The following is a 16725-nucleotide window of genomic DNA, read 5'->3' as shown; positions in this document are numbered from 1 at the left end:
ACCGGTCCTGGGCCTCACTCAGGTCCTGCTACTGATGAGTCATGGAACCCCGTCCACGCTCCTACTGGTAGTGAGATACGGGCCCAGCCCACCCTCACTCCTTCCCTAACTTGGGCCTCGCTCCTGTTATGCTACTAATGAGACATGGAACCCCATCCACACTCTGCTATTGGTGAGATACGAGACCTCGCCCACACTCACCTCCCTACCAGGCACATTCATGTATCACACAGACAAAAAGTATAAACTATCATATAAACAAATCCTTGGGCACCCGCCCGCTAATAATGGACCTCGTCCTGAATAGCATGCTAGCATACTGTGCCTAGGGCTAACCCCCAGGCTTTCTTCTCATAACTACATGGGTTGACATTGTGGCCTTAGACCCATTCACACAAAGGGAAACTCACCTGCACTGGCTGAACTTGTTGATGAACTCACTAGCTGCTACCCGGCAACTCACCGAGCTCCTGCTTCCCTTGCTCCTCGAACTCCCAATATCAATGCAACACTGAGTCTAACTGACCCCTGAAAGACAACCGAGTCAACCCTAGTCCAAGTCAAAGTCTTGGTCAAGGTCAACCTTCCAGGTCAACCCTACTCGCCGAGTCACCCTACTGACTCGCCAAGTTCATATATTCAGAATCCTTCCTTTTGCTTTTCGACTCGCCGAGTCAGTCCATGACCCGCCGAGTCTACCGATTTCTGAGTCCTGATCTGTCCAACTCATCGAGTCTCCACCTGACTCACTAATTCGAGTCTCAACTCGAAGGGTTTGGGGTATCGCAACCTGACTCGCCGAGTCCAACAACAGACTCACCGAGTACAAGGCAATCTTCATCTGACTCGACGAGCTGTTCATCCCACTCGTCGAGTTGCTCCTCCTCTTCATGCTACTCACCGAGTCCACTCAAAGGACTCGCCGAGTCCATTCAGATCTCCTTACATGTAGAGAACTTTTGAGTCATGCATGGACTCCAAACTGTAGATCTATCCTTCCCAAGCCTATTCCTCACGTAAATTTGTAAACTTTAAGTGTAGAGAAGGAGATCTAGGCAAAATACACCTTAAACTAGGGTTTAAGGCAAAGAGGCTCCATAAACAACTCAAGGGCTGATACTTTATGCTTCCCAAGACCATAAAATGCTTAGATCTGAAGTAGCAACTTCAGATCTGGCTTCTAACTCAAATGAATAACATTATGGCTAAAAAGTCCCAACAACCACACATAGATATAGGTGCAAAATGGGTCCAAGAACTAGTTTATTACCTCCAAATGCTCAGAAATGAACTCACAATCCCAGATCTATAGTCCTTTCTTGCTCCTCCAAGTTCCTTCTTCCTTCTCCAAACTTTTATGCACCTTCCAAGGCAACAAATGGCTCAATCAATTGATATGGCGGCTAGGGTTTGATGTTCTGGGTAAAAGAGGCAGTAAAGGAACCCTAGGGAGGAGAATGAGGCGCTTAAATAGGCTCCAAGTCCCGATTTTAGGGTTTTCTCCGCACAGACCAGACTCGCCGAGTCCCTTTGGCCGACTCGCCGAGTCGGTCACTTACTCCTCGACCCGGATCCCGCTCGGACTCGCCGAGTTCATCCTTGGACGCGTCGAGTCGCCCTTTAAAATTAGGGTTTTCTTTCCTTTCTTGGCCTTCCTGACTTTAGGTGTTACATCCAGTCCATGGGAAAGGATTTAGTGGACAAATTACTATTTGCAATTGACAAACTTACTAGAGAACTCGGTAAAGAACTTGCATACAACATCAAATCACTTGGTATGACACCCAAAAAGGCAGGGGAAGAGGTTTTTGTATTTATGTCAATTTTGTTAGCCTTGCGCAATTCCATATCCCAATTCTGGATTGGAGATCCACTAGGACTGCAATGATCTAGCAACATTGTTTTAACATTCTTCAACATGCCTATGTTTCTTGGAAGTTTTTCAAGCTTGTTGCAATAGCTCAAATTGATGAAGACAAGTTCAACACATTGCTCGATTGATTCACATATCTCGAGCAAACCAATGCAATTTCTAACTGTTAACCTCTCAAGTGCAAGAAGTTGGTCAAAATCATCAAGACTATGGAGTTGTTTACAAAAACTTAAATTAAGAATCTTCAATGATCCAAGCAACCTTTTCTCTTTTAAGAACGATCCATCAAACTAAAAAAATGGAAATAAGTTAGAACAGTAGAGAACTACTTTAACTCAATATGGATGAATAATAAATGAAGATAGCTTACATTTTGCCTCTTCTCAAACCGTTGTGGATTATTATAACAACCGACAAATGATTCAATATTGCTATATGACATGCCAAGAGCAACCAAATTCATCATTGGTGAGTCTAAAGGTATAGACTTTAAACGAAACCCATGCATACACAACCATCTTATTTCTTCTGGAAAATTCTTTTAAGACCCATCCATTCGCACATAATTGAGTTGTAGTAGCATCAAATTATCCATGTTACTTAATGCATCTGTTTACAGCTCATATGATACACCTAACTTCTCTTTCTCAAGCATGCACATGTCAATGGTGAGGCCTAGAAGATTTCCCTTACCCTAATAAGAAGCATAATGCAAATAAATAAATTAGGCAATACAAAATATCAGACATACACACACACACACACTACTAAAAGCATGCATGACCTCTTACTTTCTTTTGTTTCAACACTTTGAATGACTCCTTATGACACCATAATCAAATTCGCTTCTATGGCTTGTCAAGTGATTCTTGGCGTACTTCGAATCTTCCCATCTCTTGAACCAACTGATGCATCTTCAATTCATTATTCCGTCCTATACTAAGAAGGCATCTGTCAATGAGATTCGTGATCCCAGATCTTGTGTTTATATCACATGCCTCTAATATTGTTTCGGTAACATCTTTGTCTAGTCCAACAAAAAAAACAAGCAATATGCTTAAACAACTCCTTATCGTTTTTTGATGGCAAGGAACCGAAGCTCATTTTCAAGGCATTATTGATAGGGGAACTAATTTCATTCCTTAGCCCTTTGATGCACCCTTCCCAATAAGCTACATCTCGATTATGTAGATACTTTCCCAAAATTTCAAGAGCCAATGGATGTCCTTCACAATACTACACAAGCTTATCAAACATCTCTTCATATCCCGCCTTGGGTTGGTTGCACATGAATACATGGGAGCACAAAAGTCGTTGCGATGGAAAATAATCTAAGCCTCGAAGCAAATGCCTTTCATGCTTGGGTTTAATGTTTGTTTTAAATAAAGAACAACTCTCACTCAACCAATTGTCCTTTGTTGTAATTATAACTTTGCTTCCAGGATGAAAGCCTTTGCTTCCAAGTAGTGCATCCAACTGAACAAGGGTACTGATATCATCAAGAACTAGAAACACCCTTTTACGTGCTAATGCATTATCTATCTTTGCGGTGTATACTAAAACATCATGAACTTTAATTGAACTTGTTTTTGAAATGTCCTTACAGAGTTGTTCTTGTAAAACAAGCAACCCATTAAACTTTCCATCACATTTCGTAGTGATATTTTCAATATAGTTGCTTGTGTTGAATTCATGAGAATATAGCCCATTGACATATTTTGCTAAAGATGTCTTCCCGATCCCACCTATACCATAAATAGTAAGTACGTCTACCGTATGTGAGGATCCATCTTTCAACCATGAAGTTACAAAGTTAATATGATTTTCCATCCCAATAAGTTATGGCCGAACGCTCCATAAGTGTAGATGTAATCTACGGTGGATATCCTTCACAATTTCTTCAATAAACTGTGTCTCGGACCTAAAACTTGATTATATAAGAACTTCAAAACACAATCTACAAAACTAATGAACCAGACTGGAAGACTTAATTTATTTAAAGATGCAAACTAAGATTATATCATAGCTTTAAATTACTAATTTAGTTCTCACATCAAAACCATATTGTAGTTTGCATCAATCTCAACAAAATGCTATGAAATACAAGATTTCGCTAATGGATGGTCATAAATAATTGTTTATAACATGAGTACTAATATCATCAAGAACTAGAAACACCCTTTTACGTGCTAGTGCATTCTCTATCTTTGTGGTGTATACTGAAACATCATGATCTTTAATTGAACTTGTTTTTGAAATGTCATAGCAGAGTTGTTCTTGTAAATCAAGCAACCCATTAAACTTCCCATCGCATTTCCTAGTGATATCTTCAATATAGCTGCTTGTGTGGAATTCATGAGAATATAGCCCATAGACATGTTTGGCTAAAGATGTCTTCCCGATCCCACCTATACCATAAATAGTAAGTATGTATGCTGTATGCGATGATCCATCTTTCAACCATGAAGTTACAAAGTTAATATGATAATTCATCCCAATAAGTTGTGGTCGAATGCTCCTTAAGTGTAAATGTAATCTACGGTGGATGTCCTTCACAATTTCTTCAATAAACACTGTCTCCAACCTGAAACTTGATTATATAAGAATTTCAGAACAAATCTACAAAACTAATGAACCAGATTGGGAGATTTAATTTATTCAAAGATCCTAACTAAGATTATATCACTTCTGTTATTATTAATTGAGTTCTCACATCAATTTGAACAAAATACCATGAAATACAAGATTTTGCTAATGGAGAAGGTCATAAATATTAGTTTATGATAAGACCAAAGCAACCAACGAAATACAAGATTTCACTATGTTTCTACAAGACCATCAAACTTAACCATCGATGTGGCTTTACATGGATTTGAACAAAATGCCATGAAATAGTTATGGGTTATCTTTTAATAAATACAACTAAAAGTAGTTATTTATCATTAAAACCGCTATGATTTGAAGGCAGTATGATATAAATAATAGTAAAAGCATAGCAAACCCATCAAACTTTGGTTTTAAATAAAAAGCATGTAAAAATCGTGGAGAAGGTTTATCTAAATGTACTAACTTATGATAAAATACAAAATACATAACAAACATGTAAAAATTATCAGAATGGCTAATCCATCTATACGAACTGGTTTATGAGAACACATACTTGAGAACTTATTTTCAATTATGTTCATTTTCTATATATCCTAAAACATCAGATATATGTATATTTAATGATTTAGAAAAACTTATTGAAATGCATAGGGATATGAATAAGGGTAAGAAAGTGGTGACCTGCCATTTATGTCATTCCCTTTTAAATCAGCAACTTGTGTAAGCGCTTTATTCCATCGGTCCATCTTTTGAGCCCATTGACTTCTTTTATTTGCATTTGTCTCTGCCTCCATTGTCTGTTTATACTTATCCATTGCATCTCCAAAGCTACTTTGTTGCTTCCTGACATGTGTGGGCTCCACATGATAAAAGATTGGGATGACGATATGGTTGGATGTCATCCGTTGCTCAAGGATCAGCACCAATTCATCCAGGCACCATGTTGAAGAAGCATAATTCTTAGACAACACAATAATAGAAGCCTGAGATGCCTTAAGCGCACTCTCTAGTTCCGGTTTCAGATCTTCCCCTGTTTCAATCTCTTCATCATCCAAGAAGGTATTGATATTGGCATCAATGAGGGCCTTATGAAGGTGATCAGTGAAACTATGACGAGTGTCAACACCTCTAAAACTTAAAAATACATCATATCTATGATTATGAGTTGATGAATTATGACCATGAGTGGATGGAGTATGAACACGAGCTGATGAACTATAACCATGAAGTGATGAAGAAGATGAAGATCCTTCTGGAAGTTTAGATAGAACCACCATAATAAATTATGTTATTAGTTATGAAAGTTTTTTTCACTGGCTTTCTTCACTTGTTCTTTAATTTTAGGACCCTGTACAAATGCCTCTACATAATAGCAAATTATTGATTACAGTATGCAACTTAAATCTCATCTGCTAATAGCAAAGTATTGATGTAAAATAAAATTATATTGCCATCACTACAAGAAAAAGACCCTTTTACGATGCGCAAACCACGACACTCGTTGATTTATGTTACGTAAAAGAGAGTGACATTAAAAAAGTGTCATATCTTCAAAAAATTTAAGGATAGTGGACACGCATTATTGCGTGCCCTTAAATTAGTGTCTCATGTAAAAAAAATTAAAAACACGGAGGGCACTTTATCTAAAATGTGCGTTCTTTGTGAATGTCGTTTTATATTTTTGTTATGAAACGCGCATCTCTCTTCTTAGAGGGAAATGAAATCCCCAAAAATTTTAAACCTCTTTCTTCTCCTACATTCGTATCAATCTGTTCTCTAACATCTCCTCTCCTTCGTCTCCACCCCTCACCCACCTCCACTACCTCCAACCCACACCGACTCTTCAGGCCTCACACGACGATGATGTTCAGGCCCTCTCGACCAACCTCTAGATACCCTAACACTAAAAAAATGAACGATGCAGTAAACCCTAACACTCAAAAAATGAACTCCAAGGATTCTACTCCAAAGCATTCTTCTAAATATGAAAAATGCGGAGAGCAAAGAATGATGCAGTAACCCTATAAAACCCCTAATTGTTGTATTTCCCCTTTTCCTTCCTCTGTTCCCTCCCGTCGATCCTCTAGCCCAAATAAGCCTTTGATTTGCTTGTAAAAATCCCAAATAAACCGGAATCCAATGCTAATTTCTCAATTTCTTTCAAAGTTCTTCCAATTTCCAAAATTTCAATTTCAACCATATCGAAATTCGAAAGCAATTGCTTCAATCGATTTCCTGTGGATTAGCTCGATACCCTTGATTCGTTCGGTTGTGCCGCATGAGTAAAGTATCCCCACCCTATCGGACCGCTATACATCTCTGCTTCAAGATATCACATCTTAATGAAAGTGATTCAGGCCTCACTCCTCTCTCATAGCGATTTAGGGTTTTTTGGTACAAGTTATCGACTAAGACACCGACGACTTAGGGTTTTTTCATAAAAGTTGTGTATGTGCACTTCGACTGCTCCAATGACGAATCCACAATGTTTGGTTTGGAAAATGTAAAACAGAGGTAATATTTTTTTCTTTTTTGAGTTCATACAGATGAGAGAATCATGTCATCTGTCGATTCTATCATCTCACAGCGTTGGTAGCCCCTTCAGGCGGTTTCTCCGGTCAGTGGCTCACTCCTTAACACTTAGGTACAATTTTATTCTGATTTCATCTTCTTATACTGCTCTGTATTTTGTAAACACAATTTTGATTCATAAAATATCTATTATTCTTTCTACTCAATTTGCAGTTACAAATTCTGCTCTTTCAGCTAACAATCGTAAGTGGTATACAGTTTCACTGAAGCCAAGTTCCATGTAGTGAATATAATGGTTGTTATCATAACTTCATAATCACAAAAGCCAAACAAATTGTTATATTTTTACATATCTATTCAGGGCACAAGAATTGGGTTCTTTGTGTTGCAATGGTGAGAATTAGAAAACAGTTGATTTATTAGTTTTACATATTTATGCTTGCTTGTGCTTGGTTCAATGATTGGTGTATCCTAATAAATTCAAAAAAATATTGAGCTTTGTAGTCGTCATCAAGAAATTAAGTGGGCTCAGAGAGAGGATAAAGTTTATATCACAATTTTATTGGCGGATACAAAAGATGCAAAAGTGAATCTTGCTCCAGAAGGTGTTTTTACATTATCTGCTTCAGCTGGTCAGCATGAGTATGATCTTAAGCTTGAGCTTTTTGACAAAGTTAATGTAGAGGTAAGCAGCCATTTATATTCTAAATTACTTTATTATATCATTATGTCATTTTACTATATACTATATCTAGATTCAAATATATTCATATTTAAACTCCATTTATATTCTAAATTACTCTATTATATCATTCATTAGGCATGGAGGGTACCTAAAGTCTTGCATCCTTTATATGATCTCCAACTGTTCTCGCTCAAAAAAACAACAATGATGGTAATACGACATTTTAAATCCATAATGTTTCCAAATATACCCTTATGTCATTTTACTTAATTAATAAAAAATTGAATATGTGACCGGCTTTACACCAGCTAAGACAGATCGCTCTAGAAACTTCAAAAACCTCATTGATTTCAACATCTTCTGATTCTTGTGATTGTAGCTAAGACAATCAGGTATAAATATAATTATGGTCTTTCTTATAATCTTTTGTACTTTACTGACATATTCTTGTGATTGCAGCTTGTTGAACATGTTGCTACATGCTTAATTAAAATAGCAGAAAGAGTACAAGAATCCAGTGAAATGCTTGATGAACTTTCTAAACATGGATTGATTCATCAAGTGGCACATATTATAGACCTGATCAACCATACCACTCTATCTTATTATGTTCATACTGTATGTCCATCTTCTTCTATTTTTAGCAATTTTTGTTTTTTTTTTCAATCTTTTTTGAAGAACTCTTGTGTATTTTTATGTAGGGTTTAATTGGACTACTTGTTAAACTTGCTTCTGGTTCTATGGTGGCTGTGAAGACACTTTTTGATCTTAATATAAGTAGCATTTTGAAAGAGATCTTGTCAATATATGACCTTTCACATGGAGTCCCTTCCCCTCGAACAATTGATGGACATTATAATCAAATGCATGAAGTTTTGAAGTTGTTGATTCAGCTTCTACCCGTTGTATCCAGAAATCAAGAAGTTCCATTAGCTGCAGAAAAAGAAGCTTTCTTGGTGACTCATCCTAATCTTGTAGAGAAATTTGGGAATGATTTATTACCTGTCTTGATCCAGGTTGGTTATCATTTGTCAATCATGTTGTACTGATTTCTTGCTAACTTTTACAATTTCCCTGATATACCCTTTCTTTTCTTCTTATTTCTGAACAGGTTGTTGATTCTAGGGTGGATTTATATATCTGTTATGGGTGTCTATCTGTTGTTGACAAGTTACTTTATTACATCAACTCTGATATGCTTCTTGATTTGCTTAAAAGCACCAACATTTCAAGGGGACATAATGTTGAATTCTTGATACTCAACTATACTTTATTCTATCAAATTTCTCTTAAATTTTAATTGTTTCATGTTGGTAATTTCTCAGGTTTTTGGCTGGAGTGTTCACTAGGAAGGATATACGTGTACTAATGCTAGCTCTTAATATTTCTGACACTATCCTACAAAAGAATACCGATGTTTTCATGGGGCCTTTTGTTAAAGAAGGTGTTCTTTTTGCCATTGATGCACTTATAGACCCTGAAGAGTGTTCACAGTTTATGTTTTCAATGTTCAACGACCTCCAATTATTGAATACTTCAAGCAAAATATGCTGGAAAAGATGTGATTCGCTGCTTATGCTTTTCTTTTGATGTCAACAAGTCTTCATCATCTTTAGAATCAAGTAAATGTAAGTTGGAATTGGAGTGTGTTCGAACTCTTGCAAAACACATAAGAACAAATTACTTTGACACAAATTCCTCCCCTTAGCATTTTGGATTATGTTTGGATACGATTTTAGCATTGGCTAATCAGGGCGAGAAATTGGGTTAAGTTCAGTGCAACGGCTGGTGGTAGTGGAGGTGGTAGTCCCTATTCAGAAGGAGTTGCACTTTATGCTCTTGGTTTAATCCATTTACAGCAAGGAAGAACTGTTTTATGCTCTTGAAATGGTTAATCTTGCCTCCAAACCTGAGGGAAGTGGGACCCTAACAAAAGGCTTCACATGTCAACACTATGTTTTACGGTATATGTTATCAATGATTCAAGTTATTAAATTCTACTCTAATATGTATATGGTAAAAATGATTTATTAAAGTATAAGGGTAAAATGGTAACTTCCTACATTTATTTTGGAAGGATATTTTAGTACAAACATAAAGGATTTTAATTTTTGGATAAGTTTTTTAATATTTGATTAATTAAGCCTATTTAAATTATCACTTTGGATATAGATGTGAGTTTTATAATTTGAGAAGGATATATATATATATATATGTATATATATATATATATATATATATATATACATATATGTAAGTATAAAATTTATAAGTATATATAAGTAATATTTAAACTTTATAAGGTTATAAACATAATTTTCCCTTGAATTAAGTAAGATTTGTTTTAATTATTTGAATTATGTTTAGACAGGTATGCAAGGTGCTCATTTGGCTACCTTTCATGTACGGGTCTACATGTTGTTGTTGTTGCTGGTGCTGGTGGTGGGACAAGGAGCACCATGTGCTAGGGCCAAATGTTACTGTGGTTAGACCCAACCAACCCTTTCATTTCATGTGTGTGAGTGTATTTTTTTCTATTGCTACTACTTTTCTGCTGGAAAATTACAACTATGATCCAACTTTTGATACATACTATGTGTTGTTGTTTGTGTTTCTTCCCAACCTGAAACTTCGAAAACTTGTGAATGAAACTTGGAAAACCTGAAACTTGGACAACCAGCCAAGATATTATTTATGAAATCAATCTTTTAAATCATTATCTACTTATTTTGGGTAGGATAGCTATATGTTGGAATTAGTAGAAACAAACATGGGGAAAGGTAGATATTTAACCACAACCTCAATAATATTCATATATGACAGTTTTATCCTAGGTATTGTTGTTACATCTGTCTCCAACTATTTTGAGCTTTTCAAAGTTGAATGTTGTAGTTTTGGTGAAGCTGAATACTTGCTTTATTGATCTGAATAAAGGGTTTAAACAGAGTATATAGGCCAGAAACCTGATGTGATAAAGAACTAGAAACGAACTTAATTGCATGTGTTTCTATTATTAATAATCTGATTTTTCATCTTAACAGTCTATTGGTGCAGATAAATTGGGTGAGCTTACAACTGTAAGTCTTCAGGACGTAATAGGAATGACATGTAATGTAGATAAAAGTACAACCTTTTTCCTCTCTGGGTATAAATTCTATTTAGTATTAAAAAATAGATGGTATTTTCCTGTAATTCTTTTTTTTTTGTCTAATTGTTTTTTAGATATTCATATCCTAAACCAAGCTCGTATCACTGCAATTGATGATTTGGGCCAATGTACAACTGCTTATCCATATAATCAGCTGCTTGGAGCATTAGTCTTAGAGAATTATGAAAGACAAAATGCAACTTTACTTAGTTGGAATTTGATGTACAGAGTAGATTAGATGCAAATTTAGATATTGTAAGAAATTGAATTGTATGACATTAAATTTTATGCAATGGGTTGTATTTTTTGTATATGATATTTTATTTGTATTATAAGATATTAAATGCAAATTTAATTTAAAAATTAATAAATATATAAATATATTTTTTTAGAGCATATCAAAATTATGATACGCAAAAATGTGCGTCATCTTCATTTATGACATGACCTTTCTTGACAGGGGCTTCCTTGATACGCATTGCGTGTCATGAACGCGCGCGTCATAAGATTACGACACACAAATGCATGTCGTCTTCCTTTATGACAGGGCCTTCCTTGATACGCATTGCGTGTCATAACCGCGCGTCATAAATGCGCGTCGTCTATAGATGACGCACAAAAGCGCGTCGTCTCTCTTTATGACAGGGCCTTTCTTGACGTGCATTTGCGCGTCGTCTGAGCATTTTACGACGCGCAATGAGCGTCGTAAAAGGGTGTTTTTCTAGTAGTGCAGGGGAGTTATTACTTATTAAGAAGTAACTTTAAATGAAGATTATGAACTCCCTAACAAAACTATTGAGTGGGGATTCTAGTGCTTTGAATCTTTTTGTCTACTAATGCTTTAAGGCCCCGTTCATTATGCAAGAAATCTCTTATCAGTTTTGTGCCTCGAAACATAAACCAAATCCAGCTTATTTTCAAACAGAAATTAAGGGCATTACTTATTTGGTTCAAGACCTAGATTATGCACTAGCAAAATCCTAATTTTGATTCAAGCAGAATAACACCCGGTTGTCTTACAATCTGGCTTTGACAGATCTACAAGTTTTGAACAAGGGGAACATCAACAGGCAATCTAGAATTATGACAATCGAATATTGAAGCTTGTTGATTTTGAGTGTTTAGCTTACAATTATGGAGCAGATAAAATCATTCAATAAAGAATCAAATGTAAAAAATGGTGGTTATGAACTCAAAATATAAAGTGATTAAGGGAAAAAAAAATTTGAGAATTGGAGAATCTTCCCGTCTGCGCAAAGTTTTGTTCATCATTCTGGACTTCAAGCAAGAACGTGTTGGATTATAACTGATATGTAAACTAAACAAAAGTAGCTGAAATAAACAAAGTTTTAATCACCTGTTTATGAAATTTCAAATGATTATGATGTGATCTGCGATTGCTATGTGGAATTTTTAGACAAGCAAAAGTAACTTGTAAGAATGAGCAGATTTTATATAAACCTGAAGCGGTGATAACAGATGAAAAATGAACAGAGACAAAGGCCAAGAAAGATGAGCAAGCAGGCAAACGGTGAGTCGACGATGAACGAACAGAGACGGTGAGAGAGTATAAACAAACAATGAAAATGTTCGGGTTTTTCTTTTTTTTTTCTTTCTTTTTATTTTTTGGTATCCGAGGTTTTCAGGGTTCTTTCCCAAAAGGAATACGGTTTTGCTACTTTTGAATTTCTTTTTTTATTCTTTTTCTAGAATTGAAGACTAAATTACAAATATGATCCTTGCAGTTTAGTGAAATTTTCACTTTGAGAACAAATTTAAAAAACAATACATCACAAATCCTTATGGTCTCATTTCTTGCATCGGTAGTCCTTTTTACCAAAACTCTTAACCTTTTCATTTAAGTTCAATTCTAAAAAGACTTTTTTAACATTCTTTTGTCATGTCTCCTTTTTTTCTCTATGAACCCGCAACCCCATCCCACCTACAATCCACCACCACATACTTCTTGTGGCGGATATAGTTAGTTGGTAGGGATAGCACTTAGAAGTTTCAAAAAAAAAAATTGGATTTTATATCTTTGATCTAATGTGCACCGGGTGTAACTCCAAGTAAACGTCCACTATTGGCTAAATAAAAAAATACAAATAAACAGCCCATTATGTGAATCAATTAGCCAATTAGACCATTGCGTAAATCAGCTACTCAAAACGCATACGACATACTTCAATAGCAAAAGGGAAAAAATGGGTTCTCCTGCCCCTCCTTCACTGAAAGTCGACACCACAAATAACAAAAGTTTGGCGTCTTCTCCTACTTGCTCACTCCTCTCAAAAGTTAGGCTTTTTTTCACACTAGCAAAATAAACAAGTATTACCTAAAATATAGAGAATTTGGGATCTCAAAATGCATCCCGAATTCTCTATATTTTTGGGGCAATTCATCTCTTGATATGATACCTTTGACCAATAATGTGTTTGTCCAAAACACAGCTTAGTTCAAACCAGGCCCCTCCACACCAACCACATGCCAGGGATGAAACCGATTGAGGATAAGGGAAGCTGAGATTGACGACTCATATAAAACCAACCTACCTGATGATCATAATGCACCGAAGAATTAAACTCCTGCATATTCTGAGCTGGGTTAACACCACCCACCTTACACAAAGATTGTTTATGATCTCCTTACTGACGTTTCCATCGTTTTAGGGCTATTAGGTTTATTTACACTGGGCTTAATTTATCTTCCACTTTAATTTCCGAGTCCATTGTCTGATCCAACTTCTCGGGGTCCAATAATCCAATTTTGGCCCACATGTTGTTTTTAAGCCCAACTTTGTGATGACCTTGGTCTTCTTTTTGCCGTCCGTCATTTAACGGAGCCGTTATCTGCATAAGACTACGTTCTCGCTCCGACTGAAACCCCCCACCATGGAAGGTCCGAATCACCGGCTGATTAGGAATTTTATCTCTTCCCAATCGCTAATTGGCCGGTGATAGTGTTCCTCGTTATACCAGTGAGCGTCGTCGCCTTCTAGTTAATCGCTAATTGGCCGATGATAATCGATAATCTAGAAACCGGCTCTCTGCCTCAAGAACCTAGTCATTCGGATTATTTCCATTAAATAGCGGTATCTCTAGCTTCTTGATTCTCCGGTTGGTTCCTCCTTCGTATCCAGAGATTGGGGTTGCTTGCCCCAAGATAGTTGCATCTCCATCAAAGAATATTGTATAGTTTCTAAAAAAGAACCAAAGACAAATGTTTTGTTTTGTTTGAATTAAAACACTAGAAACAACACAAAAAATAAAAAGTTACCTTCACTCTCCTCTTAACAAGTTAAACAAGTAAAATGCCTAAATTACCCCTCTTGAAAAAATAAATAATTAAAAAAATTAGCATTAGTATTATTATTAACAAGTAAATTCATTTTCATAAATAATTATAAAATTAACATTAGTACTCGTTTTCAGAATCGACTTCAATGAACTTCCTTTTTGATGGGTTAGTTGGAACTTGTTCCAAGATGTTTGATCCTCTAACTGAAGAAGGTTAACTTTCTGCATTATTGTATGATTGAGATGCATTTCTATCTCCAACATCATGACCACCAATATGACTACCACTGCGATCACCACCATGGGCTCCTCGTAGCGCCATTAGTAAATAAAAAAAACCCTTAAAATCAAGAATTAATAAACGATTGGTTAGAACAAGTATGTATTATAATAGAAAATTCTTGAAGTAAAAGAAGGTAACATGCTATATAATACACGAATAAATGGAAGTACAATGTATATAGAAAAAGAAAACAATCATTTTAGCTAAAAAGTTATTAATAAGGTCCATTAGGCAATATATTGTTCCAAATACATTGTTTCATTCTACATTTTTAGTAATTACTCATCATCAAAATTATCATCACATATGTTGTCTTCGTCTTCAATATCATCTTTGGATGAATCATCCGAGTTATCATCAACTTCTTCATCCTCTTCTCTCTCAACGTCATTGTCATTAACTTCTTCTATTTCTCCTTCAATTACATGAGAAAGGGGTTCTGCCACCTCATTTTTACCGCTACTTGTAGAAGGTAAAGTCGCTTCACTTTCTTGAATGAATTGATCCTCTTCATCCTCATCATCATCTTCTTTGGTAATACATTGTCGTAGATCATATACACCCCTTGGCTTCGTCTTGGCGACAGCCCACCAATCTTTCAAATCCTTGATTGCAGGATATGGTGAGTAATACACTTGTTCTGCTTGTGACGTTAGGATAAACCGATCTTCATTTCTTAGCCTTGATTTGTATTTAATATCAACCAAATTATTCTTTCGATCCACACGTACCCCTTCAGTAGGGTGAAACCATGTACTCCTGAACAATACTACAACGCAACGCCATATGCCTTGATATTCTACTTCCAAGACCTCATCCAACAACCCATAATAGTCACACTCAGTCTCATTGTAACAAGTTCCTCTTACGAATACACCACTATTGTGTGTGACCCGTCCATCACCATATTTTTTAGTATGAAACTTGTAATCATTGACAAAGTATCATTTATTGGACCTAACATTTTGCAATGGTCCTCGTGCAAGGCATTTACGATGTTAACTAATATCATTTGATTGTTGTGAAACCTACATTGATAAAGTCATTTGTTAATTAATTCATGGGGCAAGACTTTTTGAGAATACAAATTTTGCTTGTATCATACTTACATGATCTTTAAAACCACTTAGCAAAATGTTGATCCCTAAACCTTTCAAATGCTCCATCATCGATATTAGGTTTTCTTTGGATCACATAATTATCAAACAACCTTAAAAAATAAAAAACATTTTAGAGATTCATGACATCAAGTAAAAGTAGATAACTTAACATACCTTAAAAAAGGTAGAACCTCAACACAATTGATCAATATGTAATTATGAGCAATACGCATCTCATCATCTGTTAAAGGCCTCCGTTGACCACTTTTTTCGAATAATCTTCGAGATGGAACTTTGAAAATGCTTAATCGAGAGTCAACCATGGTATAATTAGGAATGTTTGGTGCAAAATTACACGACTCACGATTCAACTGGGCTTCGATTGTAGGCAAAAAGTATTGTGAGCAAAAAGTCGATATTTCTCCAATCATGCAAACCTCAACAATGGACCTCTCAACCTTCACATGGTTTTTTATCTTTCTTTTCATTGATCCCAACTTCCTAAAAAGATGTTGGAAAAGGCTTATTAGAAATTCCATAGGTTTTATGGTAAAATCTTTTGTATGGTAAAAAATATACCTTTCATAAAGATACATCCACCTATATTGAACCGGACCACCAAGCTTAGCTTCACGAGCTAAGTGGATAACAAGATGCTCCATTGAGTCAAAGAATCCAGGTGGAAATATTTTTTCCAACATGCAAATGGTTTCAACAATAGTAGTTTGCAAGCGCTGTAAGCCATCTACGCGCACGTAACACCTTTGAACATATTTTGCATCCCATCTTGAATTTGGCACCATACCTCTTAGAGAAATAGGCAACAATTTTTGAAGAAATACATGGAACTCGTGACTCTTGAATTTGTAAAAGCTATTATCATCTACATTAACGCACCCCCCAAGTTTGAGGCGTATCCGTCCGGGAATTTAAGTTTAATCAACCATTGGCATATTTTAGTTACTTAATTGTTCTTTGCTCAAAGAAAACGATGCTCTCTTTTTCATATCCTTATTTCGCTTCTTCCATGTATGCCATTGCACTCGATTGCAATACATTTCTATATTGTGACAACCACAAATATATTGTCGTTACAAACCCTACTTTCACTAACGGAATGCGTCACTATATATTATTTTCGGTAATGGTTGTGTGTCGTCAATAAACAAATATCTAGTTATTCATATGTCACGATATTATC

The 16725-nt window shown here is 35.9% G+C and overlaps 3 protein-coding genes across 3 annotated transcripts; all 3 read right to left on the bottom strand.

Moving 5' to 3' along the window:
- Positions 1-1668: 1668 nt before the first annotated feature.
- On the bottom strand, positions 1669-2336 carry LOC111895056 (disease resistance protein TAO1). Its single transcript, XM_023891175.2, has 2 exons — positions 2244-2336; positions 1669-2163 (listed from the first exon to the last, which is right to left on the bottom strand). Exons 1-2 carry the CDS (start codon positions 2334-2336, stop codon positions 1669-1671), a joined length of 588 nt encoding a protein of 195 aa, XP_023746943.2.
- A 150-nt stretch (positions 2337-2486) lies between these two features.
- LOC128127892 (disease resistance protein RUN1-like) lies at positions 2487-3703 on the bottom strand. Its single transcript, XM_052766623.1, has 2 exons — positions 3305-3703; positions 2487-2567 (listed from the first exon to the last, which is right to left on the bottom strand). Exons 1-2 carry the CDS (start codon positions 3701-3703, stop codon positions 2487-2489), a joined length of 480 nt encoding a protein of 159 aa, XP_052622583.1.
- Positions 3704-3997: 294 nt separating this feature from the next.
- Positions 3998-5757, bottom strand: LOC111895067 (disease resistance protein RUN1). Its single transcript, XM_023891186.3, has 2 exons — positions 5162-5757; positions 3998-4457 (listed from the first exon to the last, which is right to left on the bottom strand). Exons 1-2 carry the CDS (start codon positions 5755-5757, stop codon positions 3998-4000), a joined length of 1056 nt encoding a protein of 351 aa, XP_023746954.3.
- Between the last annotated feature and the right edge of the window lie 10968 nt (positions 5758-16725).

The sequence above is a fragment of the Lactuca sativa genome, chromosome 1 (assembly GCF_002870075.4).
Source record: "Lactuca sativa cultivar Salinas chromosome 1, Lsat_Salinas_v11, whole genome shotgun sequence".
NCBI lineage: Eukaryota > Viridiplantae > Streptophyta > Magnoliopsida > Asterales > Asteraceae > Lactuca > Lactuca sativa.
The sequence above is the reverse complement of the archived record's forward strand: the minus strand, read 5'-3'. Positions and strand labels throughout refer to the sequence as shown.